The sequence below is a fragment of the Arvicanthis niloticus genome, chromosome 6 (genome assembly GCF_011762505.2).
Source record: "Arvicanthis niloticus isolate mArvNil1 chromosome 6, mArvNil1.pat.X, whole genome shotgun sequence".
Taxonomy (NCBI): Eukaryota; Metazoa; Chordata; class Mammalia; order Rodentia; family Muridae; genus Arvicanthis; species Arvicanthis niloticus.
Genome location: NC_047663.1, coordinates 1,732,098 through 1,759,313, shown reverse-complemented (window position 1 = coordinate 1,759,313; position 27,216 = coordinate 1,732,098). Strand labels below are relative to the sequence as shown.

The 27,216-nt window shown below is 53.1% G+C and overlaps 1 protein-coding gene across 8 annotated transcripts in view; it reads left to right on the top strand.

Annotated features, from left to right (window-relative positions):
* The window catches only part of Aspscr1 (ASPSCR1 tether for SLC2A4, UBX domain containing), a 35,031-nt gene extending 8,678 nt beyond the window's left edge, over positions 1–26,353 (top strand). For 4 of the 8 annotated variants that reach the window (XM_076935307.1, XM_076935308.1, XM_076935311.1 and 1 more), the window contains 13 exons: positions 5,035–5,092; positions 6,695–6,768; positions 7,095–7,524; positions 18,569–18,708; positions 18,884–18,965; positions 19,766–19,832; positions 20,173–20,337; positions 20,479–20,541; positions 20,917–20,969; positions 25,576–25,627; positions 25,844–25,913; positions 25,985–26,160; positions 26,250–26,353. In XM_076935307.1, the coding sequence (XP_076791422.1) occupies positions 5,035–5,092; positions 6,695–6,768; positions 7,095–7,524; positions 18,569–18,708; positions 18,884–18,965; positions 19,766–19,832; positions 20,173–20,337; positions 20,479–20,541; positions 20,917–20,969; positions 25,576–25,627; positions 25,844–25,913; positions 25,985–26,160; positions 26,250–26,263 (1,444 nt within the window). In that variant the 3' untranslated portion in view covers positions 26,264–26,353. Of the gene's footprint in view, positions 1–5,034; positions 5,093–5,445; positions 5,789–6,694; positions 6,769–7,094; positions 7,525–18,568; positions 18,709–18,883; positions 18,966–19,765; positions 19,833–19,945; positions 20,061–20,172; positions 20,338–20,478; positions 20,542–20,916; positions 20,970–25,575; positions 25,628–25,843; positions 25,914–25,984; positions 26,161–26,249 lie in introns of those variants that run through there. The other 4 variants (XM_034507137.2, XM_076935313.1, XM_076935312.1 and 1 more) reach the window with 3 other exon arrangements.
* The last annotated feature ends 863 nt before the right edge of the window (positions 26,354–27,216 follow it).

Sequence of the window (27,216 nt, the reverse complement as noted above, 5' to 3'; positions counted from 1 at the left end):
TCATAAATAATTTCCTGAAGTCCTCATAGTGTTTCTTCCTGCACGTTGCCTTCTATTGAGTGGGTAGCCTCCATTTGTACCTGATTTGAGGGCCTGTGCTGACAGGCCCTGCTCCTCATTGTGTGGTGTGTGTAGGCAGAGCTAGAGTGGACTGCTCAGCTACCTGCAGACAGACTTCTTTCCTCAGGAGAAATTCAGAGATAGACTCAGTGGATCAAGAGGTAAGACATCATGAATTCCAGCTCTGAACTTCCAGACCAGAGCTGATGCCCACTTATGCCCTCAAGTGGATGCGTTTTTGGTCTCACAATGAGGGTTGGAGACTATATAGCAGAGACAACAGTCTCATCAGTGGAAACGTGATGTTTCTTGGAAGACGGAAGAATCCAAGAACTCTATGAATGCCATGCCTATGGGGACTCCAGAGACCAGGCACTGAGGCCCATAGCCCACGGAAGGGTTCTGCTGAGGTGGTCACATTGCTTGTAAAGCAAGTTTTGTGTATATGTGTTTGGGAGGCACTGGGTGGTTTTCTGGCCTGATCCACTGGGAATGCCTTGTAGGCCACCATGCTAGTCATAGACAGAACTTTCTAGTCATTGTGTTACTGAGAAAAGAAAAAGAAGTGTAACTAACATTATTGATAAATTTATCTAAGTGCATCTAAAATGTAATTGTCATTCATGGTATGAGGCTTTTGAAGATTGATTTTGTTTGTTTGTTTGTTTGTTTTTTGAGATGGGGTTTCTCTGTATAGCCTGGTTGATGGATTGTGTTTTGTTTGTTTTTTGTTTTTGTTTTTTGAGACAGGGTTTCTCTGTGTAGCCCTTGCTGTCCTAGAGTTCACTCTGTAGATTAGGCTGGCCTTGAATTCAGGGATCTCCGCCTGCCTCTGCCTCCTGAAGGCTGGGATTAAGGGCATGCACCACCATGTCTGGCTTGAAGGTTTATTTATTTATGGTTTTCATGCTTGTCTGCTTATATGTATGTGCACATATGCTTTGTGCCCACAAAGGCCAGAAGAGGGAGTCAGCTCCCTTGAACTGGAGCTAACAGGTGTGTGTGAACCAGCAGGTGAGTGCCGGAAACCAAAGCTGGGTCCTCTGCAAAAGTGACAGGTGCACTTAACTGCTGAGCCACCTCTCCAGACCATGCCTGAATATTTTGAAATGGGAGAGTCACATTTGGAGATTGGGCCATCTCTAGTTGCCTCAGGGACTGGCTAGGCCTTCTGTCTACTTCTCTGGTAGCAGGAAAGTAGCTGGGGCTGCTGACTTTGAGCTGCCCCGTGGTCCCAAACTCTGATGGCTGGACTTAGGCTCTTTATGGTCATATGATAGAAGATCTCTTCAGTGGTTAAGCAAGACCCAAATGGAAATACCAGTGTCCAAAGGCTATAGAAATGGAGATTAAGAATGTGTAGAGAGAGACAGGGACCCTGGAGCTTTGTAGTGTTACCAACGCCTCCTGCTATGAGTCAGAATTTACCACATGTCCGGAGATCCTGCGGCCATCCACACAGCCCACATGTGTGTGTAGTCAGTCAGTAGGGCCAGTCCAGCAGGCTACCTCAGGCAAGTGGCCACCAGAAGTATTGAGTAACACAGAGATGAAATGGGGTGTGAGGAACTGGGAGGGCATGAATACCCTTTGGGCTTTGGGACACCCCAGGGTTCAGGTCTTTGCCCCCAGGCTGCTCTTTGAAGTCTGTTTGGGAACAGTGTGGGTTCTTTCTTTTTCTTGTTTTCTTTTGTAAGATGTCTGGTTCATGAACTCATTGCAGAAGGGACTTGCCTTCAGAGGTGCCAGCTGTGCACTCTGGTCACTCCTAGCCCTACTGGCTCCATTTGGCCAGTCGTAAGATGTGCCCCTTTCTTGAATGGGTCCTCTTCCTCTGCACCTGCCCCTGTGTCCCACCTGGTTGCTACATGCCCAAAGCCCTTTCTCTGCCATTCCTAACTCTGGCTAGCTGCAATCCTCAGGAGAGCTGGGTAATTCCTGGGGTTCGCAGAGTATTATAGGTCATAGAGAAGACTGTGGGTGAGGATAGCACTCCTGGGGGCTGAGGTCAAACCTTCGGCCACACTCAGGGTCGCTTTGTATATCCAGTGGTTCCAGCTCAGTTCCTGGCTGTAACTGTCATGTCAACCCGGAGGCTTCCTTCCTTGGACTTGTGTAGGCTCAGTTGTCTGGGCTTCTTTGTTCCCTTTAAACAGAACATGGACACATGGGACTCCATTGTCACCAAACAGTGGGCACTGGCTCCTAGTCCTCTCGGGACATGATTTCATCCTCAGAGGGCACCTAAATCATGAAAAGCCAGACTGCCTCTAGTCACAGATCTGGTGTTTTTGTTGGTCTTGCCTGTATGGGTCATTGTCTCTTTGGGAACACGGTAGTACCAGGCTTTTCTTGGCAACACTTGTGTTAGTCCAGTCCTGTGTGTCAAGTCTTAACAGGTGACATATACAAAGGCCGTAGACAGTGCTTGTCCTCAGTGTACGGTGCCCCTGTCCTCACAGGGAAGCCCCAAATGTCCAGACTACCCACCCCTAAGGGATGGGGAGCTTTGTGGTGAATGAGGCATGCATTTGAGGGACAGTGGTGACATCTGTACCCTGCTCAGCCACACCGACTCCCACAGGGAAGCCTTGCTGGTCTTGCAGACCTGGCTTGATACCACTGACACACTTTCTCTTGTTCCTGGTGTCATCTCTCCTGTGGGTGAGCAGACTCCATAGAAGCCATTAACCACCTCTTGGTGGTGCATTTCTCTTTTCTGGAGCTTGATGTCCTGTGGCTCAGTCTTGCCTGGGGGTAAGGAGTACTCTGAGAGGTCTGTGTGGGTATGACAGTGTCCAACTGGTACATGAGGCCTTGAGTCCCAGCACTAGGACTGGCAGTTCTGCTTGCTAGGCAGGGGTGGCAGATCTGGAAGCTATTTTGGCTGCCCCTTCCTGGGCCTGTGGCCACATGGCATGTTTATACACTGTTCCTCTCAGATGCTGCATGAGGGAATTTGATCCGCCTGCTTGCTCTGGAGAAGCTGCACATCAAAGCTGGCCACTGTCTAATAATTTGATGTCAGGCTCTGTCCGTATTGTAAGGGCTTGTAGACAGGGCACTGCATTGGCCTTTCCCTTGTGTTAGTTCAGGCAGCCCTGGGTCAGGTGGCCTGGCCTTCTTGTAGAAGTGTGTTACATGTCTGTTCTCTGGGAGGCAAAGCCTCTCAGTGTTTGTGTCCTCCTTCCCAGACTGTACCCATCTTCCCTGGCCTATCTTCTTGGGTCAGTCAGGGCACTTCCAGTTCACGGTTGCACAGTGACTTGTGTGAATGGCGCTCTATGGTTCTGCCTGGCCTTGTGTGGAGAGTATATCAGCTGTGGACCTCACCCACAGAGCCAGAGGCCTGTCATGCAGGTGAAGCTGGAGTGCTGGGCTCTGTCAGGAATGTACTCCAGAAGTGGGGAACACACAACGGCAAAGGCACAGAGTACCAAAGGAAATGTGCTGTGCACACAGGCGACAGGTCTGATGGTGGACTTGGACACATGTGCCCATCAGCTCCTGAACTGTCCGTGGCTCACACTCAGCCCTTCTCTAACAGTCTTCCTTCATGTCACCAGTGTCAGGCTCCCTCCTGGGGACCCTTACCCATGTGCGCCCCAAAGGTCCTTTGAGTACTTGGGGTTGATATGGTGCATGCCTCATGTCTAAGTGACCCTTGAGTACTGGCTTCTAGCTCTCCCTGGCCTGCCCTGTCCAAGCTCAACACTTACCTATTCCTCAGATCCTGACTCCTGGCCACCACTCAGGTCCTGCCCTGCCCTGCTTTTCTGTCTGGGCCATAATGATCGCAAGGCCTGGCTGGGGCTTCTCCTTTGCCTAGTCCTTGTCCACGGGCCCAGCTCTTGATCTCCTGGAGAACAGCTGACCTGAGCATGTGTTCACTAAGGTCTGAGATGGGGTCTCTGTGTTAGGGAACTAACTTCCACTCAGTCCACCAGCAGAGGAAATGGTCAAGGTCCACCAGTCCTCTGGCCCCCATTAGTCACCTCATACGTCAGCAGAAGTAAGCTATTTGTGTGTCAGGTGGGGGGAGGTGTCACTGTGCGACTTACTGTGCTTGTGTCTACCAGTGCCCATTGTGTGCTCCTTGGGGCTTCTGTGTGCAGAGGGACAAATGCTTAGCCCTTAGGGACATTGAAAAGTGGGTGAGAATGATGGAAAGTAGACAGTGGGGAGCAGAGGTACCCCCGTGTTTGCATCTGTCTGTGGGGCTTTCCGTCCCTTTCCTGCTTTCTGCCTCAGTGGATCTGAGTGCCGTCAGCATGGGGAGACCAGCCCTCATGTCACCTTAGAAAGCTAACCCTGTGCACATCTGGTTATGCTTCCCGAGAGGGCACTACTCCCTCTCTGTGTCTAGGCACAAAAGGGACACTGTCCTTTGGGGGCACTGGGTCAAGTACAGGTTGTAGGCCATTTCTTGAAGCTGTCTGCGGGTCAAGAACTGATGTGTTTCCCCTTCTAGGAGAGTGCTACCCTCCCTCAGACTTGCTGCCCACCTTAGGTCTGGGCAAGAGAACAGCTTGTGGCAGTGCTTATGGCCTTGAGAGCCTAGGCTGCTTAGAGTCTGCTGAATGGGTTCAAGTCCTGAGCTGGGCTTGGGTGTCAGCTCTAGAGGCAGTTCAAGATAAAGGGCTAGACCCGGGATGCCCAGACTGCTTGAGGTGATGTTGGCAATGTGCAGCGCAGGGATAGGGCTGCTTATCCCCTTCGGGTCTCTGCCATGTGGTGGCCTTCTGGCTGAAGTGGGTAGGAGGAGTCCCTGGCCATGTCTGATGTCTGAGGCCCTTTCTGGGGCTCCGTGCTCCTCGATTGCCTCCTTTTGATGGTGATGGAGTTCAGGGGGAATCAGGAAAGCTGGGGTCCTGAGCCTGGATCCCTGGCATTTTCATGGTGTTGGGCTAGAGGCCCTGGGGACCCTGCTGTCCTCTGTGGTGGCTCCTCATGTTTTCTTTCTTTTCTTTCCAGGGAGCGTCTGCAGCAACTGGGTGAGAGGACCCCTGTCTGTGTATACATGAGGGATGAGGTAGGTGTTGGCCGCCAGACTCCTCTCCTACACTTCAGCAGCCCAGCCCACTTTCCAACCTGGAAACTTCACTGCCTTGAGTCTTCAAAGCAATGGCAGGAGCTCCAACTCCTGAAAGCATTATGTGTTCTGTGGAAGAAAGCGGAACAGCCGGCTCCACTGGAAGCCGACCACGGCCGCCCGGGCTGCTCCTGAAACCTCCCTCAGTGCCCTGTTTGTTTTTTCAGCTTCTCTCAAAGCTGGAGAGTCACAAAAGTGGTTTCATTTTAGTAAATATTTGCTTTGCTCTGTGTTTTGATCTTTTTCAAAACTGAGTGCCGCGTGGCGCAGGCAAAGCCGGCAGTGAGGCTGTGCTGGCCCGCCAGCCCCGCCCGCCGCCGCCACGAGGACCCTCCTAGCCCGGGTCCCTTGACCTCACAGGGGCTTTTTGTTTCTTCCCTGGCCCAGTGCCTTGTCCTGGCTTAGGTAGAGGCATGCTGTTTCTGCAGGTCCCCAGGAAGGCCCTGGGGTGGGACAGGACTTTCTCTGTTATCCCCATTTGAGATTCTTCAACTCAAGGCTGTGAGGGGCCATGAGGAGCCTTGAGGGGCTGTAGGAAGCTGCTCTGACCACATTCTTCCTGTGATGAGATGGACCACAGGACCACAGGACCACAGGGACCCTGGCCTGATCAGCCTGCTTGGCTACATATTCCAGGTCTCCGGCTGTATATGACTGTCTGCCCTTGAGGGTAGTTCCTCAGAGGCCCAGGTTTGGTCTAGTGGGTGAGGCTTTGAAGTAGCTGAGGCTGGAGATGGTAGCACAGTTGTGTGACCACAGATAGTATACTGAGAAGATTTTGTCACCCTGCACAGGACAGGACAGAAGAGCCCATGAGACAATGCATTCTGATCTGGGGGCTCTTACAGAAGAGTGGGTGCCACCATCTTGCTTTCGATCTATCTGACAGGGTGGTCTCTCTGTGGCCTGCTAGACACCTGTGTGGTACTTAGAAGAGCCTGATGCAGGGACCTAGCTGTCTGGACCCTGGTGTCTGGAGCCCTCAGGCTCAAGTTGCCTGCTGCCTCTTGCCCATTGTTCTAGAGGGCCCCAAGGATGACTGGAATGTGGCAACTTGGAGTTGTGACAGTTCTAAGAATGTAGAAAGAGGCACCGGTACTGGGGAGGCACAGTGCAGGTGCTGGCCAGTGGTGACTCTGGAGCCTGTGCTCAGGGAGTTATGGGAGTATGGCCCTCCTTGTTCTCAGGAGATCCTCAGTCTCCTGTCCCTGAGCATAGCTAGAGGCTGAGCATAGGATTCCTGGTTTCTGGGCATCCTTAGTCTCTTAGTCTAGCAGAGTGGGCTGAATGCACAGCCGAGGTGACCCGATGAGGTCAGGAGACAGATGGTTAGCAGGTCCTCACCAGCTGCAGACCAGTTGCATACTTGTCCTCACAGAATACGGGATGTTTAGGTTTTAGGGGCAGCTGAGATGTGTGGAAAGAGGATCCCTGGTAGGCCTTGGCTTGGGAGATTTTACCAACCAGGGCTCAGTAGGTAGAAGGAGTTGTTCCAGGCTTGAAGACCCAGGCAAGGCCTACCTGTCCTTTGTTTCTCTGCAGGTGACTGGTAGAGCTGCCTTGCAGAACACAACGCTTCAGTCACTGGGCCTGACAGGTGGTAGTGCCACCATCAGGTAGGGACATCAGAGTCTCTAGGCCTTTGGATCTGTTTAGTTCAAGGGGGAGTGGGGGTGGCACATGTCTGTAATCTTAGTACTTCAGAGACTGAGTGGGAGAGCCTGGAGTTGGTTGTCGGGCAGGGATGTGGAAAAGGTACCTGGGGTTGGGAATGTAGGTAGTACTACCCTCACAGTGACTGGTGACTGTGCCTTCAGGGACCACTCCTTCCAGCCAATTTCTTATTTCTCCTCTGTAGAGAGAAGACATGGATTTAAGAAGGGACCCTGAAGGAGGGAAGGGTCAGTCTGTAGTGTTAGACTCACCCTTCTGCTCTCCCCAGGTTTGTCATAAAGCAGTGTGACACCACCGGCAAACAGGAGTGCATAGCCACCAGGAGCAAGGCCCCGGGAAGTCCAGTCTCCTCCCTGTCAGCCGACCAGACAGCCAGTAGCCCGTTGCTTCCTTTGAACTCTGGGGAGCTCAGCAGGGGAGACCTAAACCATCAGGGTGATGCCAGTGCCTCAGGGACCAGCCTTGAAGGTGGCCCCAAACCAGCAGATGATCAAATGAAGCAAAGCACAAAGGAATCTGCATCTGCCCCATTTGTTCCCTTCTCTGGTGGGGGCCAGCGGCTGGGTGGCCCGTCTGTATCCTTGAGACCTCTAACATCACCTTCAGCCAAGTCAGCCAAGTCTTTCTCTGGCCCTGGGGGCCCTTCTAAGCCCAAGAAGTCAAAGCCTGGTGAGGAGCCCCAGCAGGAGCCTGAACCGGTAAGGCATATACTGAGTCCTAGGGACCAAGACTAATTCTGGCCTTGCTGACTATGATGCCCACAGGTGGTGGGCACCTCCTGGGAAAAGACTTGTTCTGTCTGAGCTTCCTGTTTTAAGTGTGTAGGAATATGAATGTCCCAGGTGACCACCAGCATGTTTGTGCTACCTAGAATAGTCTACATGGGGTTTCCAGCCTGGCCTGCTCCCATAGGGAGACTGACAACAGCAGCTGTCTACCTCGTGCCTGGTTGGGAGGTTGTGACAGTGTGACAGTGGTTTTCAGCATTGATTGTCCCATGCCAAGGCAGCCTTCCTGTTGTCTTGTTGCTGGGCAGTGGGTTTGAGGCCTAGATGGAGATGTGTAAGCATGGCAGTGAGTTTGTCTGTGGGTAAGTGGGGGACTTGAGTTGTAGGGATGGCTTGGGTGTGAGAAACGCTGCTGCTCATCTTGGTTGGGAGGAGGGAGCAGCTGGTGTTCCTGTGCCCTCAGGAAATGGCCCACCCAGTGGTCCCTGGTACAGTGTGCCCCATGCGGTGTTACTCTTTCCCGTCACTATGCACCTGTTGCTGTGTTCCCATTGCGGTGCACACCCATTTAAGCAGTTTACACAGTAGCTCTTTATTTTTTCCCTGGGTTTTTTGTTCTGTTTTTGTTTTTTGTTTGTTTGTTTGTTTGTTTGTTTGAGACAGGCTCTTATTGTGTAGTCCAGGCTGGCTTTGAACACACAGAGATCTGTCTGATTCCTTCTCCTGAGTGCTAGAATAGAAGATGTGCACCGCCTGGGCGCAGCTCTTTGTCTTAGTTCTGTATCTGTCTTTGAGCTGCAGTTGTTGGTGTCACCCTGTTTGTCTTTGATTCTCATCCTGTCGTCCTGGTAATGGCTTATTCCTGCCACCACTCAAAGCATAGAAAGGTACTTTTGGTTTGGATCCCTCTGTGGTCAGTTGATGGGCCAGGGTGTGGCCTCGTGAGCGAGCACCTTTTCCCAGCCCTCGGTGGCACCCCAGCGGGAAGAAGACTGCCTTTGCATCAGGGTTGGAGGAGGATGTTCCTGTCATGTCAGTGTCTGGTTCCCCTGCCTTCCCTGCCTGGCTGATGGCCCTAGTCAGCAGGAGGACACCGTGTGGGTCCTGTTGGGTGCCATGGGTGTTCTCATCTGCATACATTGCTGGGTTCCAGGTGAGGCATTTGCTTGCCCCCATATGAATGACTTGACTGAGGATTTTCTCAGGAAACATGGAACGTTCCTGGAGTGTCAGCTCTTCTTCATGAGCTTGTTCCTGGGAAGAGCCCCAGTCTTCCAGAGTCCAGCCAAGCAGGACTTCGGTCAGTAGGACCTGTGGTTTCTGGCCTAGGGCTGGATGGAGAGGGTCTTTCTCTGGCCAGCACCTTGCCTGAAGTTAGCTCTGGGGCAGGCTATAAGGTGACCATGGCCTGGAGCCTTGAGCTTGGTGTCTTAAAGAAAGGAGGATTATTTATTTATTTTCCTTAAATGTTAAAAATTATTACTATTTTTGTTTTAAAGACAAGGTATCATTATGCAGCCTTGGCTAATATGGAATTGGCTCTGGAGATGCAGCTGGCCACTTCACTCATAGAGATCTGTCTCCCAGTCTCTGCCTCCTGAGAACTGGGATTAATGGCATTGCCACCACACCTAGCTATTTTAACATTTTCGTGTGTGTGCATGTATATATTCATGTTTTACAAGTATGTAGGCACATGTGTGCATTGTGTGGGTATGGGAATGTGATGCACATGTGAACACGGGCATATGGAAGCCTGAGGCTGATGTCAGGGGTCACCCTCGGTCAACTTTTACCTTAGTCATTGAGGCATGGTCTCTCAATCAAATCAGAGTTCACCCATGTGGCTAATTTTGTCAACTAGGTTGCTCTGGGGATCCCCTGTCTCTGCCTTTGGAGGCTGGAATTATAGGTGGGCTGTCGTGCACACCTGGCTCTTCCTGCCCCTCAAGACAGAGTAACTCTGTGTAGCCTTGGAACTCACTTTGTAGACCAGGCTGTCCTGCCTCTGCCTTTCAAATGCTGGGATTAAAGGCATTAAAGGCCACCACCACCTGGCTTGAAGTGGGTTTTGGGGACCTGAGATCCCATCCTCATGCTTGTTGAGCGAGTTTGGTAACCATTGAGGCATCTCCTTAGCCCCCTTGTTTTTCTTTTTTGAGATACATGCTTTGAGAATGTAGCCAGAATGACCTTGAACTTGTAACACTTTTCTCTCATCTATCCAGTGCCACCAGGCCAGGCCTCCTCCAGTGTTCTCTGTTTTTAGGGCCAGGTCTCTCTATCCCAGGTTTACTAATGTACTGTCTGAAGCTTGACCTTCTTCATTGTTCATCTCCCTCCTGCCCTGCACACCTTTGGATCCCAGTACTGCTGTGCAGACTGACACGGGTCATAGCAGCCTGAAGCCTCATGGCTCCTCGGTGCCTGTGCTGTTGCTGCATCTGACAATCGCCAGTGAGATGAGAGGGAATGAGAATGTGTTAAAGCTGTAGTTTAGTGTGTGTGTGTGTGTGTACACATGTACTTGAGTGTAAGTACCCTTGGAGGCCAGAGAGAGCATTGGATTCTCTGGAGCTGGTGGTGTAGATGGTTGTAAGCCATTTGATATGGGTGCTGGCAATCAAACCTGAGTACTGTCCCAAAGCAGTGAGCATTGCCGACGGCTGAGAGCTCAAGAGTTGTTTTATAGTACTTTGTCTTTGGGTATTGGGGTTGGGCACGCCCCTCCTTGAGTTCTTGACTTTGTCTTTGGGTATTGGGGTTGGGCACGCCCCTCCTTGAGTTCTTGACTTTGTCTTGTGTATGGGGTTGGGCACGCCCCTCCTTGAGTTCTTGACTTTGTCTTTGGGTGTTGGGGTTGGGCACGCCCCTCCTTGAGTTCTTGACTTTGTCTTGGGTATGGGGTTGGGCATGCCCCTCCTTGAGTTCTTGACTTTGTCTTGGGTATGGGGTTGGGCACGCCCCTCCTTGAGTTCTTGACCTTGTCTTTGGGTATTGGGGTTGGGCACGCCCCTCCTTGAGTTCTTGACTTTGTCTTGGGTATGGGGTTGGGCACGCCCCTCCTTGAGTTCTTGACTTTGTCTTGGGTATGGGGTTGGGCACGCCCCTCCTTGAGTTCTTGACTTTGTCTTGGGTATGGGGTTGGGCACGCCCCTCCTTGAGTTCTTGGCACTTGAGCTCTGCCTTTGTCCAGTAGATTCAGCCACTGTAGAGCACCTGGCGTGTTGGGTTGTCTCAGTTGAGTCATTGTGACTGTGATGCTGGCATGCGTCCCTTATTGCACAGGAAGCCTAGTGGACCTGTGGAATCTTCCTGGTCTTGTGCTTTCCGAGTGATCAGGTGATGTCTTCTGGCTTTGATTTCCTTTGACTCCATGAATTAATTTTTGTTCTATGTTTAGAGTATGAGGTAGAATATCCTGGGTTTCTCCTCAGTGCTTGGTTCAAGCCGGTTTTGCAGCACTGTCTTTAGCTACACAGCTTTCTCTTGCTCTGTCCCAGCAGCATCCAGTCTGTGGGGCTGGGCTCCTTCCAGTGGCTCCCTGCTGATGAGGCTGATGTTGGAATGGCTGCCAGAGGAGTCTCTCCTTACCTCTTTGCCAAAAGTGACATGTCTCTTCAAGGACTTTGTCCTTTCAAATAGTTCTCAGGATGTTAGCCAAGTTCTGAGAGACTGCTGTTGGACACTACATGAAGCTCTGCTGTGTGAAGCTGCGGAGTCTCTGTCTGCTTCGGGGGAGTCAGTTATGCTGTGTCTCCTCGCTGTGGGCTTGTCATGTTCCTCTATGCATGTGTCGTCTTCTGTCCTCTAATGTAGGGCGTGGACACTTGAGGTTACTTTTGTACTGTGTGGAGTAGTATCAGGGTTCCTGCTACGCAGTCACAGATGGCAGACTTCCAGGGAGTCTGTCTGCATTTCTGTTGGGGTCTCTGTGACCATCGTAAGCTTCTTTTTTCAATGTCAGACCTGACTTGTCTCTGAGTCTCTAGTGTTCTTTGAGTCGTGGCATTCGTAGTGGAGGCCTTGCCTCAGCCTTAGAGGAACACTCTGTAGCTTCACTGTAAACTCACTTTATTAGGCTAAGGCCTTTAGTCCTGAGATTTCTAAATTTTTTTTATCTTCAGATATAAGCATTGAGGTCTGTAGGCAGGTTTTCTGCATTGATGGAGGGCCTGTGAGTGCTCTCTTCTTCAGCCCTTGTATTTGAGATTTTGGGTAAATTTGGGAGAAGCTATTCCTGCTTTCAGGGCCAGTTGCCAGTGATATGTTTCATTTTGGCCACATGTAAGTTAACTAACAGTTGATTTCTGACCTTTGCTTTTGTAGTCATGGGGGAAAACAGACAGATAGCTGTGCTCACTTGCCCGCCCTCCCTCCCTCCCTCCCTCCCTCCCTTTCTTCCTTTCTTCCTTCCTCCCTCCCTCTTTATCCAGCCTGGGACAAGCTGGGGATCAAGAATGTATTTAATTGGGGGAGGGACCAGACAAGGTTTCTCTGTGTAGCCCTAGCTGCTGTCCTGGCACTCACCCTATGGCATCATGGCTTGGCTTCTGCAGGCCCTACCTCTGATGGGCTCTCTGAGCCTTTGGCTGACTTGTCCTGGCTGTCCCTGCCCTGGACTCTGTCTGCATGCATCTTCTCACCATATGTAGAGTCCATAACTAGGCTGTTTAAGCCTCAGCATCCTGTATGGAAGTGGTCGAGGCACCTATGGACTTTGGAGGGAGCAGATAAGGCCATGGACAGCCCTGGTACAGACTGGAGACCAAAGGAGTATTGGACATGGGAAGGAAGTGATAACAGCCCCGTTGACCCAGGACTGGGCCAGCATACGTGCCAGGTAAGGCAGGCCTAGCTGTAGTACCTGCCTTCCTTTCCCGATCTCCTGCTGGCGCGTTAGGATCCTGACGGGTCCTCCTTGTAACTTGGGTGATGGTGACTTTTTCACACTTGGTGATTTTCCTGTCTATGAAGCTTTATTTTTTTTTATTTTGACCTTTTTGAGACAGGGTTTCTCTGTGTAGCCCTGGCTGTCCTGGATACTCTCTGTAGACCAGGCTGGCCTCGAACTCACAGAAGTCTTCCTGCTTCTGCCTCTCAAGTGCTGGGATTAAAGGTGTGCACCACCATTCCTGGCCTCATAAAGCTTTATTTTAAAAACAAAAACAAAAACCAAACCTTTCCTATTCTTGGAAAGTACTTCATCTAATGCTGAGCCTTTCTCAGAGTCTTTATCGCTAATACTTGCTTCCCATCTTGTTTGCTGTGTGTGCTGCGAAGGTGGACAGTGTGTATTGAGGCACGGTCTCCCTGTATACCCTGCTTAGCCCAGATCTCACCTGCTTAGCTCCTGTGCACATGACTGTGGAGCTGTGTGGTATGATGCCTTGGTTCTGGTTGCCATCATGCAGAGGGCCCTGCAGACCTTGTTAGGGCCCTTCACCTAGCGACTCTGAGGACAGTTCATAATGTTGGGGCTGAGGGTATGATACTGTGTGTTAGAATACAGGGCAAGGTGCATTGAGCCCACCACTGTGGGTCTGACACTGTCGGTGGCCAGTGGCAGGTCATAGTGCTGGTGCCAACCTGACTAGCTCACACCTAGACACTTCTGCTTGGGGTTCTCACCCTGTCTTCACACCCGAGGGGGAAGGCTACTTACCTGTGTTCATAGTGGGTGAGTGATCACTCTTCTGTACCTTTTTAGTGTCTTGATTCTCTATTTGCTCCTGGCCCTGAACCCCAAAACTGTCTTGTGGAGCACCCTGGAATAGAGAAGGTAGAAGCCCCTGCCTTCTCCTTTAGGAACCCTGCTGACTTCTGCCCTGTGATGTTTGGCTAGTATGAAGTTCCTGGGTCCATAGTCAGATTGAAAGCAGATCCATGTGGTTGGGGATAGCTGGTTCCAGGGCCTTAGCCATCACTGTTTAAGGGGCAGGGCAGCGGTGTCTTTCTCCTACCCTGAAGGTGCCAGTTTCAGCCTCTTGCTCCCTCCATGCCAACTTGAATTCCATTTCCTGTACTATATATGGGTGTAGCAGTCAGAGCAGCCAGTCTGGTCAGCTTGCCAGGCAAGCAGTCACTGTCCCTGTGTCAGGATCCTAGCATAGCCCTAAGAACTGAACCCAGGCCCCCAGCCAGCGGGGCTTGTTCCACGGAGGGTGCGCATGCTCTGCTTGTGCTCCTGCTCCTCCAGCCTTTGATCTGGGAGCCTGGGCAGCTGATTGATTGTGGAACGTGTGTCGTGTCCCCCCCACCCACCCCCTTGTGCTTCTTGTCACCAGCAGCCCCACACCCAGAGGGCTGGCTGGCCACATGCATCTGCTTTGTGTCCCTACTCAGTCTTGGGGGGAGGGGGACGGGAACAAAACAGAACTTTTTTGGGGAACTTCAAAGGTACACTTTAGTAATCAAAAAGAGTTTCCAAGTTTCCCATTAATGTTTTGCCTGTGTGTGGTTTTTGGATTTAAATAAAGACTCAGAAGAAAGAGACAGGATAAAATACAGGCAGGTCCTCGCTGAGGCCCGGGATGTTCACAGAGCCTGGCGGTTCCTGCCTTTGATGTCAGACATTAATTATTAGAAGGTAGTTTTACTGGCGATCAGAACAGGGCTCTGGGAGAGGCTGGGGCTGCCCGGCGCCCCCTGGCCATGTCCTTTGAAGTCCCTCCACAGCCCGGGAGGCCAGCTTGTAGCTCTAGTTCACTCGCAGGCTGCTCACAGCACACACCCCATGCCTGTGGCCTCCCCAGCAGCTGGCACAGGGGCCAACTCTGATCAAAGGCCCTGGTCCTCCTGGGCAGGTCTGGCTGCCCCCGGCTGTCCTGCCCCTCCCCCTCAGGGGATTTCCTTCGTGTCTGCCCCACATACCCTGCTCACACAGTCTTGGCCTTCACCCTCTGCACCCTGGGCTGGTGACTGGTTAGTACTAATGGGTCTGGAAGGGGTCTGTAGCAGCAGTTGGGATGCCAACAGGTTGTGCCACACTTAGTGAGAATACCCACCTGGACCACTGAATGTCGGGCAGAGCAGGGTGGCAGGTGTCTGTGGATGGCTGGAGTCCGGTGCCAATGGACGGGGACTCTGTGATTCTGTTTGCTGTTCTCTGCCCTAGGGGTTTCTGTTTCTGTCATCTTCACAGGCTGGCTATGGACCTGCTGTGCTTGGGTATTTATGGGTAGCCCTCAGGCTCCGAGGACCAAGCTTACTTCTTTTGAGAGCTACAGGCCACTTCTTCATTGAAGAGTCCATTGTGGCTTTGTAGTGGCCAACTGAGTGTCTGGGCTTTTGTTTGTTTGTTTTGTTTTAAAGTTTTTTATTTGTATTTATTTGTTTGCTTGCTTGCTTGTTTGTTTTGGGACTAGGTTCTTACTATGTAGCCTTGGCTGGCCTGGAACTTGCTATGTAGGCCAAGCTAGTGTCAAGGTCACAGAGATCTACTTGTCTCTACCTCCTGACTGCTGGAATTAAAGGCATGTGTTACCACGCCCGGCTGATGTTCATTTTCAATAATGTGTATATGTGTATATCTGTGTGTGGGTATGTGTACGTTGGTGCAGTGCCCACACGTGCCAGAAGAGGGCATTGCATCTGTGGAGTTGGAGTTCCAGGATGTTGTGAGCCACCCAGTGTGAATTCTGGGGACTGAACTTGAGTTTTCTGTAAGAGCAGTACATGATCTTGGCTGCTGAGCTATTCCTCCAAGTTCTCTTGTGGTTGTTTTTGCAGGTGCTTAAGCTTCAGTGAGTGACTCCAGGGCCTACTGCTCATGGGGCAGTGTAGTGGTCCAGTAGAGCAGGGACCCCCACTTGGTCCACCTCACCTGGGCTCCAGTTTGTATTGCGTGAGTGTTCCAGTGTTTGATCATTTCTTGAATATTTAGCTTTTATTATTTGTTTTGTTTTTTAGACTTTTATGTAGTCTTGGCTGGCCTGGCACTTGCTCTGTAGATCACACTTGCCTTGAACTCATAGAGGTCCTTCTGTCTCTGCATACTAGGATTATAGCTATGTGCCACTAGACCCAACATGGAGGTTTATCTTTCCTTAGCCTCCAGGAGCAGCTGCCAGCCTGGGCCAGGCCCTGCCCTCCCGTCCCTGGTCTAGCCGTGAGGCGTCTGTGATGCCCGGCAGAAATGCTCCAGAAACGCGCACTGTTGCTGCTGCGGCTGAAGGGTCACACCTGCACGCTAGTTGTTTCTTAGGTTTTGGGTTTTTTTGTTTGTTTGTTTGTTTGTTTTTTTAACAGGGATTTTCCTCTTTGGCTGTCCTGGAACTTGCTCTGTAGACCAGGCTGGCCTCAAACTCAGAGATTCACCTGCCTCTGCCTCCAGAGTGTTGGAATTAAAGGTATGCACCATACCTGGCTGCACTCTCTTCTTTTAAAAAAAGCTTTGGGTTTGTTTGTTTGTTTTGTTTTGTTTTGTTTTTTGAGATGGAAGTAATTTGTATCCACAATAGAGAAGCTAAACAGTTAAGAAAAATATACATGAAAATGGGAACCAGCCCTTGGAGTAGGTGTGTTAGCGCTTTCCTGCTTCTCTGTAGGGTCTTGGAGAGGAGCAGCACCGCTCTGTGCTGCCCCCAAGCCTGAGTCTGTCTGGCCTTGTACTCTGGCACAGCCGTGTCCTGCTGTTCCATCCAGGGCCTTTGATGGTGTCCATGTGCTCAGACGCCTCCCTCCCGAGGGTGGCTGAGCCCTCTGAGTAACTCGGAGGTTTGGCCTGCATCCCTCTTGTAGTGATTCATGTAAGCTCAAAGCCTCAAGGGGAAACGCTTCACATTCTCTCTCACCAAAGCCATTGTCAGCACCGGCTGGGCTGTGGAAGAGCAAAGGGAGCAGACGGCTGGTCGTGGAGAAGCTGGAAAATCTGAGATTGAGGTCACCTCCAAATAGTGTTCACATGTTCTCTTCATCTGTCATCTCATCCTGGAAAATCACTGTCAAAAGAGGAAACTTGGGCAAGCCCATTTCTGATATGAGTAGGGTATCCTGTGGCCACTAGACCCTGCCGGGGCTGGCCAGGCCAGGCTACGCTGAGCTCTTCCTTCTCTGCTTGGAGTGGCCCCTTACTCTCTACTTCCCACTGATGTTGGGGTGGCTCCCGCCTGGAGATTGCTTACAGTGGTGCCCACCTGCCTCGTGGGACACCGCTGTAAGCTCTCCTATGGCTCTGGTGCCCTAGTTCTCAATTGCTTGGGGTCAGATGTGGTGGGATTTGTGGATGTGGGATATGGGAGACTACTGCTTTCTGTCCTGATCACCTCTTCCTGGCTCTTTCCTGCCCACCTTGCCTCTTTTCTGGTCAGTGTGCAAGACCCTCACTGCTAGCCAGGACTCAGAATCTGTTGTGTTCCTAGGTTCCTGGAGTCAAAGCCTCCTGTGCAGGCTTTAGTAAGGGCTCTTTGATCCCCAGTGTCAGTCCATCAGAGCCTCACAGACAGGGAAAGGAGGCCTCCTACCCTTATGTGTACACTTTCACGCCAGTTGTTCCTCAGGCACTCTGCGCCTCAGTTTCCCCAGCAGTCATACAGCGGCCATCACACCCCCTGACCCTGTAGGCTTATTTTGAGGACTTGGGCCCAACATGCACAGGCCTCCTGGGGAGAAAGGCTCCTTAAGATGCCTCCACACTGAGAGCTTCCTGTTCTGAAGGAAATGGCTTGTCCTTGGGAGTCTCCTCCCAGGCTTCTCACTGTGCTTACCAGGAGCCCTTTAGTCCCAGCCTCAGCCCAATGGAATACAGCTCTAACCATTTTTGTTGGAGGACTGGCAGGAGAGGCTTTCCTCTCCTCCAGGTACGAGTGATGCTTTGGTTGTCTCTCTGGCCTTGTCAGCTGTGACAGCTGTCCCTGTGTGCTTTCCTTTGTCCTAATGTCTCGTCTCTAGATACAAGTTCTGTGTCCAAAAACATCTCCATAAGTACCTGGGATGGGAATCGTGTGTAAAACTGTCAGGATGCCGATGGGAGCCAGGCTCTGGCAGAGCATCCTAGCAAACGTGATGTTTCCTCCTGGCCTGGGTCAGATGGCTCCATGGTTAGAGCAATATAGCAAAGCTTAATAGATTGTAGGGATATGGTGTCCGTGCACAGTGTGCATCAAAACATACCATGTGAGTGTACTGAGGGCGAGCACCTTGTCTTGGCTCCGGTCAACTTCCCTGGGCCTGAAGACATCTTTAGAACGATGGCCCTGTGGCTTGGCCCTGACTTGTGGAAGGAAGGCTGCTGGAGGGGCAGGGGAAGCTTGTCCTTAGAGCCAGACAACCTGTCCCCAAGTTGTCAGCGTCTCAGGGCCTGGCTTGTGGCATTACAGCTGTTGTTTTCTGCAGGACAGAACCCAGCATGGGCTCTGCCAGCCCAACTGGCACCTTGGTCAGGCCTGGCTCCATGGGGTGGCCCCAGCACAGAGGAGGTATCCTACCCTCCTGGGCACCGCAAATGGACTGGGTCTGCCTTGTAATTTTCATTGCCATTGATGCCAATTAGGAGTGACGCTGTCCCTTCCTCTGCCCCTGGGTGGGCAGAGGGAAGGCCAGCTTGCTCCCCAGGGAGGGAGAGGTGGAGCCAGCCTGGCTTTAGGGCACTGACTGCAAGAGAGCAGTGGGGTCAGCCAGCTGGGGTTTTTGCCAACACTCTAATTTGGTGGCTTCCACTGTTCCTCCTTTCTGGAACCCCTGACGAGGCCTGCAACAGGGAATGCAGCTCTCCAAGTTGGTTTCCTGAACTTGAGGTTCTTCTGTAGGGGCAAAAAGTATGTTAGGACACTTCTGGGCTGCCCTGAGGTTGAGTTCCCTTGGGCAGCACTGATCCCCACTGAGGGCTGCACATGTTCACACCAAGGCTTCTGAACACTCCTGTTTCAAGCCCTCCTCTGACCTCTGGTTGGGAGATGCTTTCCTGGGCTGGAGCGCCTTCATGGCTCTTCCAAGAGTGGGGACACATGTGTGCATGTATGTGCACACACATGTACATGGAGGTGCCGTATCAACTGAATTCCTCTGTTCATAGCCTGTTGACCGAGATCCTGTGGTGTGCCACCCTGACCTAGAGGACTTGCTACAGCCCTGGCCAGCAGAGGTACCTGACGAGTTCTTTGAGGTGACCGTGGATGATGTGAGGAGACGCCTGGCACAGCTCAAGAGTGAGCGGTGGGTGCCCCTGGCCCTGTAGTCATCTCAGTGCCTTCACCCTGGTCCCTTCCTACCCTCCTGAGGGAGAACAGCCCTTAGGGCCTTGGAGAGCAAGGGGGAAGGCAGTTGCTTTTCGGGCTCAAGAGTAGGGAGCTTTTCTGCTGAGACTGGGACCTGGCCTTCTTTACCACAGGAAACGCCTGGAAGAAGCCCCCTTAGTGACCAAGGCTTTCAGGGAGGCTCAGATGAAGGAGAAACTGGAACGCTACCCAAAGGTAAGCAATGACTTCCTTAAGTTTCTGTGGGGAAGACTTGCCCTAGCAAGTGACTGTGACATCTGCACAGGTAGTCAGTTCACAGGCTAGGGAGCACCAGGCTTGGGTAGCACCACCACGCATGTGGGACCTTCTCCTTGAGGAGGTATCATGGCAGGCCTGTGTACGGAGGCTCCGGACTGGCCAGCTAATCCTCAGCATTTATGATGAAAAGCGCTTCTCTCTCTCTCTCTCTCTCTCTCTCTCTCTCTTTGGTAGTACTGAATTGAACTTGGCCTTGGACGTGCTAGGCAAGTGCTGCTTTACCAGACTATTCCCTAACCCTGTGATGAAAAAAAAAACAAAACCTTTTTTGTTTGCTTTGTTATTGTTGTTTGGTGGGCTCAGAACTTAGTGTTCTGCCTCCACCTTCTGAGCATTGGATTTCAAGTCTACAGCACCACACCCAGCCAGCAGAGCAGATTGGAACACATACACAGGATGGGTTATATTCATTCGTTCGTTTGTTCGTTCATCCATTCAGGCAGGGGCTCATGTAATCCAGGCTGGTTTCGAATTTACTTTATAGGCAGAGATGACCATGAATTCCTGACAGAACAGTTAGAGGGGTGTGCCGCTTTTTAGGGTCCACATGTTCACACATTGGGCACTTGACTTCTTTTTCTTGCAGCTCAGGTGTATTGAGGAGCACGGGGGAAACCAGGCCCAGGGTAGCTGACAATCTCTGTGGTAGGAACAGAGCAGGGAGACCCCTCCCTGTGCTGGTGTAGCTCTGACTTCCAGCTCATTCTCCTCAACAGGTGGCACTGAGGGTCCTGTTCCCTGACCGTTACATCCTGCAGGGCTTCTTCCGCCCCAGTGAGACAGGTGAGTGCCTGCTGTTCCTGGGAGGGCCACTGTGCCCTGTTTGGGTGTTCTACACCACAGGACTACAGTTCCAGCCCTTGGAGCGGCTGTCATCCTCTCCATGTGACTTTCAGGTGACTCTGAGGTTGCAGCATTTGTGAGTCCTCCAGGCCCAGTTCAGGACTTGGGTTGCTTCTTCTCAGAGAGGCTCAGCTCAGTCCTGATTCTGAGTGTTTGGGGCATGTGCAGGTAGGAAGGCTCTGAGAAGAAGCCATCAAAGCCACCAGAGATGGAGTGGACCTTGGTGGGCTATTTTAAGACAGTGAAGATGAAGTAGTTCTAAGCCTTCCTATCCTGGCAGGATTCATGTTGAGGAGTTGGGTCCTCAAGAGGTACTGGGGATACTATGGGCCTACCGTGGCATGGCTGTCCGTAGGCAGGCCTCTCCTGCGTCAGGATGGGGATCCTCCCGTGGTCGGTGCTGCGTTCCCACCACGTTGGACATCGAGGATGGCGCAGACAGATGGTGGGAGATCTTCACATCCAGGCTTAGTGTCTACCCGCAGGGTGGATGCCAAGCTTGCATTGCCAGGGACAGCCCTGGGGCTCCTGCCCTAGGTTCCCAGCAGGACCTTGAGCAGTGAGTGTTGCTCCCCTTTCTCCACAGTGGGGGATCTGCGAGACTTTGTTAGGAGCCACCTGGGGAATCCTGAGCTCTCCTTTTACCTATGTAAGTCTCTGCTCCTCAGCTGGCCTCCGCCTCCATCTGGCACCGATCCTCTTTCCCTCCTTTTTGTCTGCAAGGTGTGACCTCTCTGGACTGGGACTTGAGATGGTTTTTACTCTAGGAGCCAAGTTGTCTAGCTCTCCAACTCTGTCCAACCCCGTGGTCCCCTGTAGCGAGTTGATATCAGTGCCCAGTTCCTCAGCTTGGCCTCTTTCCCAGTCTCACCCTGTGACTTAAGCTGTAAGGGGGAATGGGCCCAGGAACAGGGTTGTCACTAGGGTGGTGAAGACCCCTGTGAGCAGCAGAGGTGGGTGGACTTCCTGTGACCTGAGGTGATTTACAAGTGCCTACTGAGGCCTGTCTGCCCTCTCTCCACAGTCATAGCTCCACCCAAAATGGTCCTGGATGACCACACGCTGACTCTCTTTCAGGTACCGCTTGCCTCACAGGGGTGCTGCTGGGGCTGGCTGTGCTGGGAGGGCAGGGCGCCATGCTGCGGTTGGGTTGGGAAGGAGCGCCCTGGCAGGCGCTGCGGTGGGTAATAAAGCCTTTTAGAGCCGGTGAATTCAGAGGGAGCAGCGTGCCTCTGAAGTTGTTTCTGACAGGGCTTTCCAGCCTCCTCCGCTTCCTGCCTGGCCCCGGGGTGGGGATGGGCCTGCCCAGCTAGCTGGCCTGCTGTCCTCAGCCGGGCAGCCTGGAGGTCCCGGCCACAGGGCTCCTTAGCATCTGGGTGAGGAAGAGGCCTGGCAGCCTGGTCTAGGATCAGTACACCAGTCTCAAGAGGGCTGGGGTCCTTAGCTGCTATTGGCTGTCACCTCTGTCCCTTTCCCCAACACCCCCTCTGGTCTCTGGTAGAAATGCCATGGTTGGCCCCAGGCTTTTCCATGGGGCCTCTGGAGGCCCTAAAATCTCCAAGGCAGAGGCTACTTGCCCCTGCACCCTGCAGAGCCAGTTGGAATGAATGCCTTGTCTCCCCCCTGGGAGAGCAGCTGGGGCCTCCTTAACCCTCTAGTCTAACAGTTTCCTTTTCAGAGTCTTTAGATATTTTAATTAACAACAGAGGCGCCTGAAGGCCTCTACAAAAAGGTCTGGGTTGGGGGTGACAGGCTCCACTGGCTGCCTAGAACTGCCACCATTGGGGTGAGACCGGGCAGGGAGCATGCTGGAAGCTCACCAGGGTCTGTTGAGAGAAGAAGTGCAGCCACATGGCTCTGCAGTATCGGAAAGCAGGGAGGTACCCCAGAGCGGGCCTGTGACCCTGTGATTCCCTTCTTGGCTTATGAACCTCCAGGCGCCGGCCTTCTTTCTTCATCTCTGCCCCTCCCTACCTCCCTAGCCAGCTTGTTGATAAACATTGAATCTGGAAGATGCTTAGAGATTGAGGGCCAGTGCCCAGGCCCCTCCCCAAGCCCCAGGGTGCCTCTCACCCGCCTTTGCCTGATTCCCGGTGACACCGTGCCCCTGCTACCAAGCCCCAGGGTGCCTCTCACCCGCCTTTGCCTGATTCCCGGTGACACCGTGCCCCTGCTACCGGCAGTGTCTCCTTTCATCATCAGCTCTGTCTGGAGCCATAGGGCCTCCCAAGGGGTGGCATCCCTTCCTGCTGCCTAGGGAAAGAAGCCTGCTCCCCTCAGCCCCCCTCCATAGGTGAGCAGGCAGCAGCCCTTGAAGCTGCAGCTTTCGTGTCTTTGGCAGGGCTGGGCTCTGCTGCCCAGGCTGGTCCACATTAGACTGTGTGGGGTTCCACTGGCCCAGGAGAGCAGGGCTTTCAAAGGGCATGGGGGCAGGGAGGACTAAACCACCAAGAGGTGGGTGCAGAGCCCACCTGCACTGTGATCTCTGGGCCTGAGCCCCAGGCTCCCTGCTGTGCCCCAACCCACCCCTTGCTCAAGGTTTAGGAGATCAGTAGTGTTTTGTTGGTGTCATAGTGAAGGAAGACAGGCAAAGCAGGGAAAAGCCTAGAGATCCGTGCCCAGTCCCACCTGGCCTGCTGTGCTTCCTGAGGCTTAGAGAGGTCTTGCCTTTCTTGCCCTGTAGGTGTATTCTGGGAACTGCTGGTCAACTGCCACCCTCATCCCTCCCCCTGAGCTCTGAGTAGTCCTGGGAGCCTAAGGGGAGGGGTGTAGCTTGAAACTTGTGGTCAGGCAGTCAAGTCTGCGCCACTGCTTTTTCTGTGTGGGTCTGCAGTAGGGGTAGAGAGGACGGGTTAGAGCCTGGAATCCTGGCCAGTGTCTGTTTCCGTCTGAGGCCGAGTGGCCAGCGGGTGCTGCAGTGAGCGGAGGCTGGAATATCATTTATTGATTAGGATGGTCTTCTGTGGACCTTCCTGTGTTCCATTGGGACCCCGAGCAAGTGGGCAAGGGTTTCATCTTCTGAGTTCTGGAGGAGCTGGTCTGGGGCCTAGACGACCGCTTTGTACAAGAGGATTCCTTCCCCACACTCTCCTGACTTCCTGCCCTAAGCTTGAGAGGGTGTCGTATCTGTATCTGCAAGTTGAGAGACAGAAAGAGGTAAGGAGTGAGGTAGACAGAACAGAACAATGGCAGTGTTCCTCATACCCAGCTGAGTCAGGTGAGGCTCAGCCTGAGAGGGAACCAGGACTTCCCTGACCCCTACCATTGGAGTGTAGCCCAGTCTCCCTTGGAAGGAGACACTAGCAACAGGCTGTCCCAGGGCTCCTCCCTTGAACAGGCTTGGTCCTGGAATGCCTGTTATTTGCTTAGAGCAGGTAGGGAGTTCAAGAATTCAGAGGAAAGGCAGCAAGGCCTCTTACAGGATTGTTTGGTCCTAGGGAGAAAGGGGAAAGGGGAAAGGGGCAGCCTTGCCTTTGGGGTATGAACTAAATTGATGGCTGTTTCTGTGCTGCTGAAGAGGGCAGAAGCTCTTCAACTGTGGTGATCCAGCAGCAGGGGGCAGTCCACAGTTGCGAGGGAGATGCAGGAGAGTTTGGGGAGGCTCACTCTTAGGTTCACATCAAGGCCCAGCCTCTTGTGAAAACTGATTAGCCTTGATGTCAACAATCCCGGCCCTCACCTCTCCTTCATCTAGGGACAGAGCCCACAGCAGGCCTTTCCTCTCATGGTATTCTGGGTTCTGCCTGGCCTTCTCTGAGCTTCCCAAACACGGCTCTCTAAGGGTCCAGCCTTGGAGCTGCCGCATGGCAACTGCCTCCTCAGTCACATCTCAAGGGAGCCAGCCTCCTTGACTGGTAGTGGTAGAAAACAGACAAGACCTTATGGGCATGTCAGCCAGGCTCCCAGAAATGCTAGAAAGAGTGGGCCACAGGCTGCCTGTGAACACCACTGAGTTGCTGGCAGGAGAATAGAAGGTGGCCCTGGCTACTCGCAAGGCTACCTTGGTGGGAGGTAAGCCATTCTGGGCCAAGGAAGGCCCTAGCACTGGCCTTCCCATATCCCTACTTGGATCCCTGGCTTCCTTCTGGCGCCTTCCCAGGGGCACTGGGGCAGCCCCCCCGCCCACCCCACAGGCGCCCTCCCAGGGGCACTGGGGCAGCCCCCGCCCACCCCACAGGCCTCTTCTCACGCTGCTTTGATCGCAGACCTCGCAATTGGGTTTCAAAGCATTCACCGCCCTTGTTTGTGTCCCTCTGTTGCCGGCTGGAGGCTGAGGTTTCAGCGTTCCTAGGCCTGGCCTTTGAAGCTTGCTCTTATTAATCTTTTAACATCCCCCCCCAGCCCCACCCACCCCGCCCACCCCTCCAGCCTGTGGCACTCACAGGAGCCTGGAGCCGCACGGAAAGAATGCCCTCAGCCTGCAGCTGCAGCCCCTTCCTAGGCTCTGCCAGACTCCTGGCTGCCCTCAGCTTTTGGCCACGTCGGCCAGCCCCAGCCCCAGCCCCAGCCCCAGCCCCAGCCCCAGCCCCAGCCCCAGCCCCAGCCCCAGCCCCAGCCCCAGCCCCAGCCCCAGCCCCAGCCCCAGTGGGCACAAAATCTGAAAAAGAGGAAAACACTGTGATGTGTGATACTAGGGCCTCTTGGGCCGCTACAACTGTGTGCTGTACTGTCACCCTGTAAGGGGCCTCAAAGCCTTGTGTCCAGTGGCGTCAGCGGGAGCAACCTGTCTACTTTATGCTCCCACCCCATACCTGTGCCCAGGAAAGTAGGTCCAGTCCCTGCACAAAAACCTCATACTCCCTAGCCCTTTTGGATAGGTGGACCACAGGACAGCAGACCACTAGCTGGGAGCCCCACTTCTCATCTGTGAGAACTACGTTCTTCACGTGTGACTGCCCAGCTGTAGCACCAACAAATTTGGTGCTGGTGTGGTTTTGGGTAGGTGTGGTGTAGGAGCCTTTGATCCCAGGCATTCAGGTGTGTTTTCAAAGCACTAGCTATCCTTGTTTGGGTGGGACAGGAGGAGCTTGGGCTGGTCCTGGCTTTGGCTTCCTTAGTACAGTGTTAACAACCCCGCCTGGACCGGTGTAGCTTACAAAGAAGCATCTCAGCTCATGGCACCTCTAAAGCAGCTTGATTCTGAGAACCAGCCCCTTTGCCTCATGCCTGGGCCTGTTCTCCTAGGACACTCCTGTCTCCAAGTGGCTGTGCGCACATTCCTAACCTTAGAGACACTCCTAACCATAGCCCCTTCACTGCGGTTTTGTTTTTTGTCTTGTTCTGTTTTTTGTTGTTGTTTTTTGCATAAGCAGAGGGAGGGGCTATATGTCAATGGGACAGGGACGCAGGTCTCTCACTTCTATTCCTAGACAGTGTTAGGCTGGAAGACCCAGACACCCCTCCCCCCAACATCCCCATGTCTCCTCTGACCTCCTGGGCCAGATGTACCTCAGTCATAAACTCAAGTGACATTGACAGTTTTCGGGTGTTACAGCTGGGCAGTGGGACTGAAGGACAGTTCTCGCACATGAAAAGTGGGGCTCCCAACTGCCGCTCTGCTGTCCTGTGGTCTATGATGGGTGGAGTGCTAGAGGAAGGGTGGACTCGCCTCTGGGAGACTGGAGCCTGCTGAACACTGCCTGTCTGGCCCTCTGAGCCTCCCTGCTCCCTGCCCTCCCTGCAGGCCAACCTCTTTCCTGCTGCGCTTGTGCACTTTGGAGCTGAAGAATCTACAGGTGAGTGAGGCCAACAAGACCCCCCTGAATCCCACTTTCCCTGATGCCCGAAGCAAGAGGCCTTACAAGTATTCACTCTGAGGTCCTTAAGAGGTTGGGGGACTGTAGCCCAGGACCCACCTCCCTGGGGCAGCTGCCTAGCCTTACCTCAGTGTCAGCTCCTGGGTGGAAGTACAGGTTTCATCTGTGGCTGAGGGTAAGCTCTGACTTCTGAAGGTCTCTACCTGGAACCTGGGCTGCTAGAACACACGGTGTCCCCGTCTACGGCTGATGTGCTGGTGGCCAGGTAAGTTCATGAGGGGTTGGGAGCCCCTCCAAGGCTGTGCCCACCACCTGGCCTTGGCCTCTCACCCCTAGGTGTATGTCCCGGGCCGCCGGGTCCCCACCCCTGCTGCCAGCCCCTGACCCTGTGTCCCTGGAGTCTGAGCCAATCGCTGAGGAGGGGGCACTGGGGCCCCCAGAGCCCATCCAAGGGACAGCCCAGCCTGTGAAGAGAAGCCTGGGCAAAGTGCCCAAGTGGCTGAAGCTGCCAGGTGCCTGCCTGCCATGGACTAGCTGGGTAGGGCAGGGTGGCTGGGAAGGAGCCCAGGGGCTTGTGATCATTCCTGTGTTTGCCTCACAGCCGGCAAGAGGTGAGAGCCACCAGCCTGGAGACACCCATCACCAGCCACAAGACCCTACCCCACCCACCCCGAGCAGGAATAAAGAGTCGCGCTTCTCTCAAAACACCTCATCTTCTTTTCTGCAGAAAAGGCCCTCAGGCTTCTTCTAGCTCACTCTCACCCACTGCTTCCTAGACAACCCTGGGAGTGTGGCTGAACCACAGGGTGTTCCTGTTTTTAAAAAGCTGGGATATCTCTGAAGGGCTTGAGAAGGCCAGAACCCTGGGCAGGCCAGCTTGTCTTCATTTATATGACCTCTTTAGCCCTTTACAGACTGGACAGAGGTGTAGGAGGAAGCCTCCTTTGCAAACTACCTACAACCTGGGGCCATATCGCACTTTTGGCATACAGCCAGAAGAGGACACAGGTGCTAACCACAGAGCTACCTGCCTGGCCTAGGGTGTTCTGGTAACCCTTTCTCCATGCCTTCAGCTGGGGACTGCAGGTCCAGTTCTAGTACTTAAGCTGGTTGGAGCCCTGTGTCCCATCAGCCAGCTCAATCCTTAAGGTCTCTCATTTCCCACCCACTCCTCAGTGCTTAGAACCCAGATACTTAACCGTGTGTGTGCGCAGGCACTCAGAGCAGCTCTCTACCCAGCTCAATCCAGGCTGGCTACTGCTTTCAGAGGTTGCCCTCAAGTCTGTTTTAGCCCTGTGAGAGCAGAAGGGACATATTCACACTGGACTCTGACACGTAAGGGACTCTAAGACCTGCAGGGGTACTATGTGTAGCAGGTAGCAAAACACCCTACATGATTTGCTTATTTTGGTTTGTTTTGTTTTTTGAGACAGAAACCCTGTGTGTAATAGAGCCTTGTTTTTCCTGGATGGGCTTATGCAGATCAGGCTGTCTGACTCACAGAGATCCGCCTGCCTCTGTCTGCTGAGTGCTGGGATTAAAGGTGTGTGCCCCCACCTTTAATTACC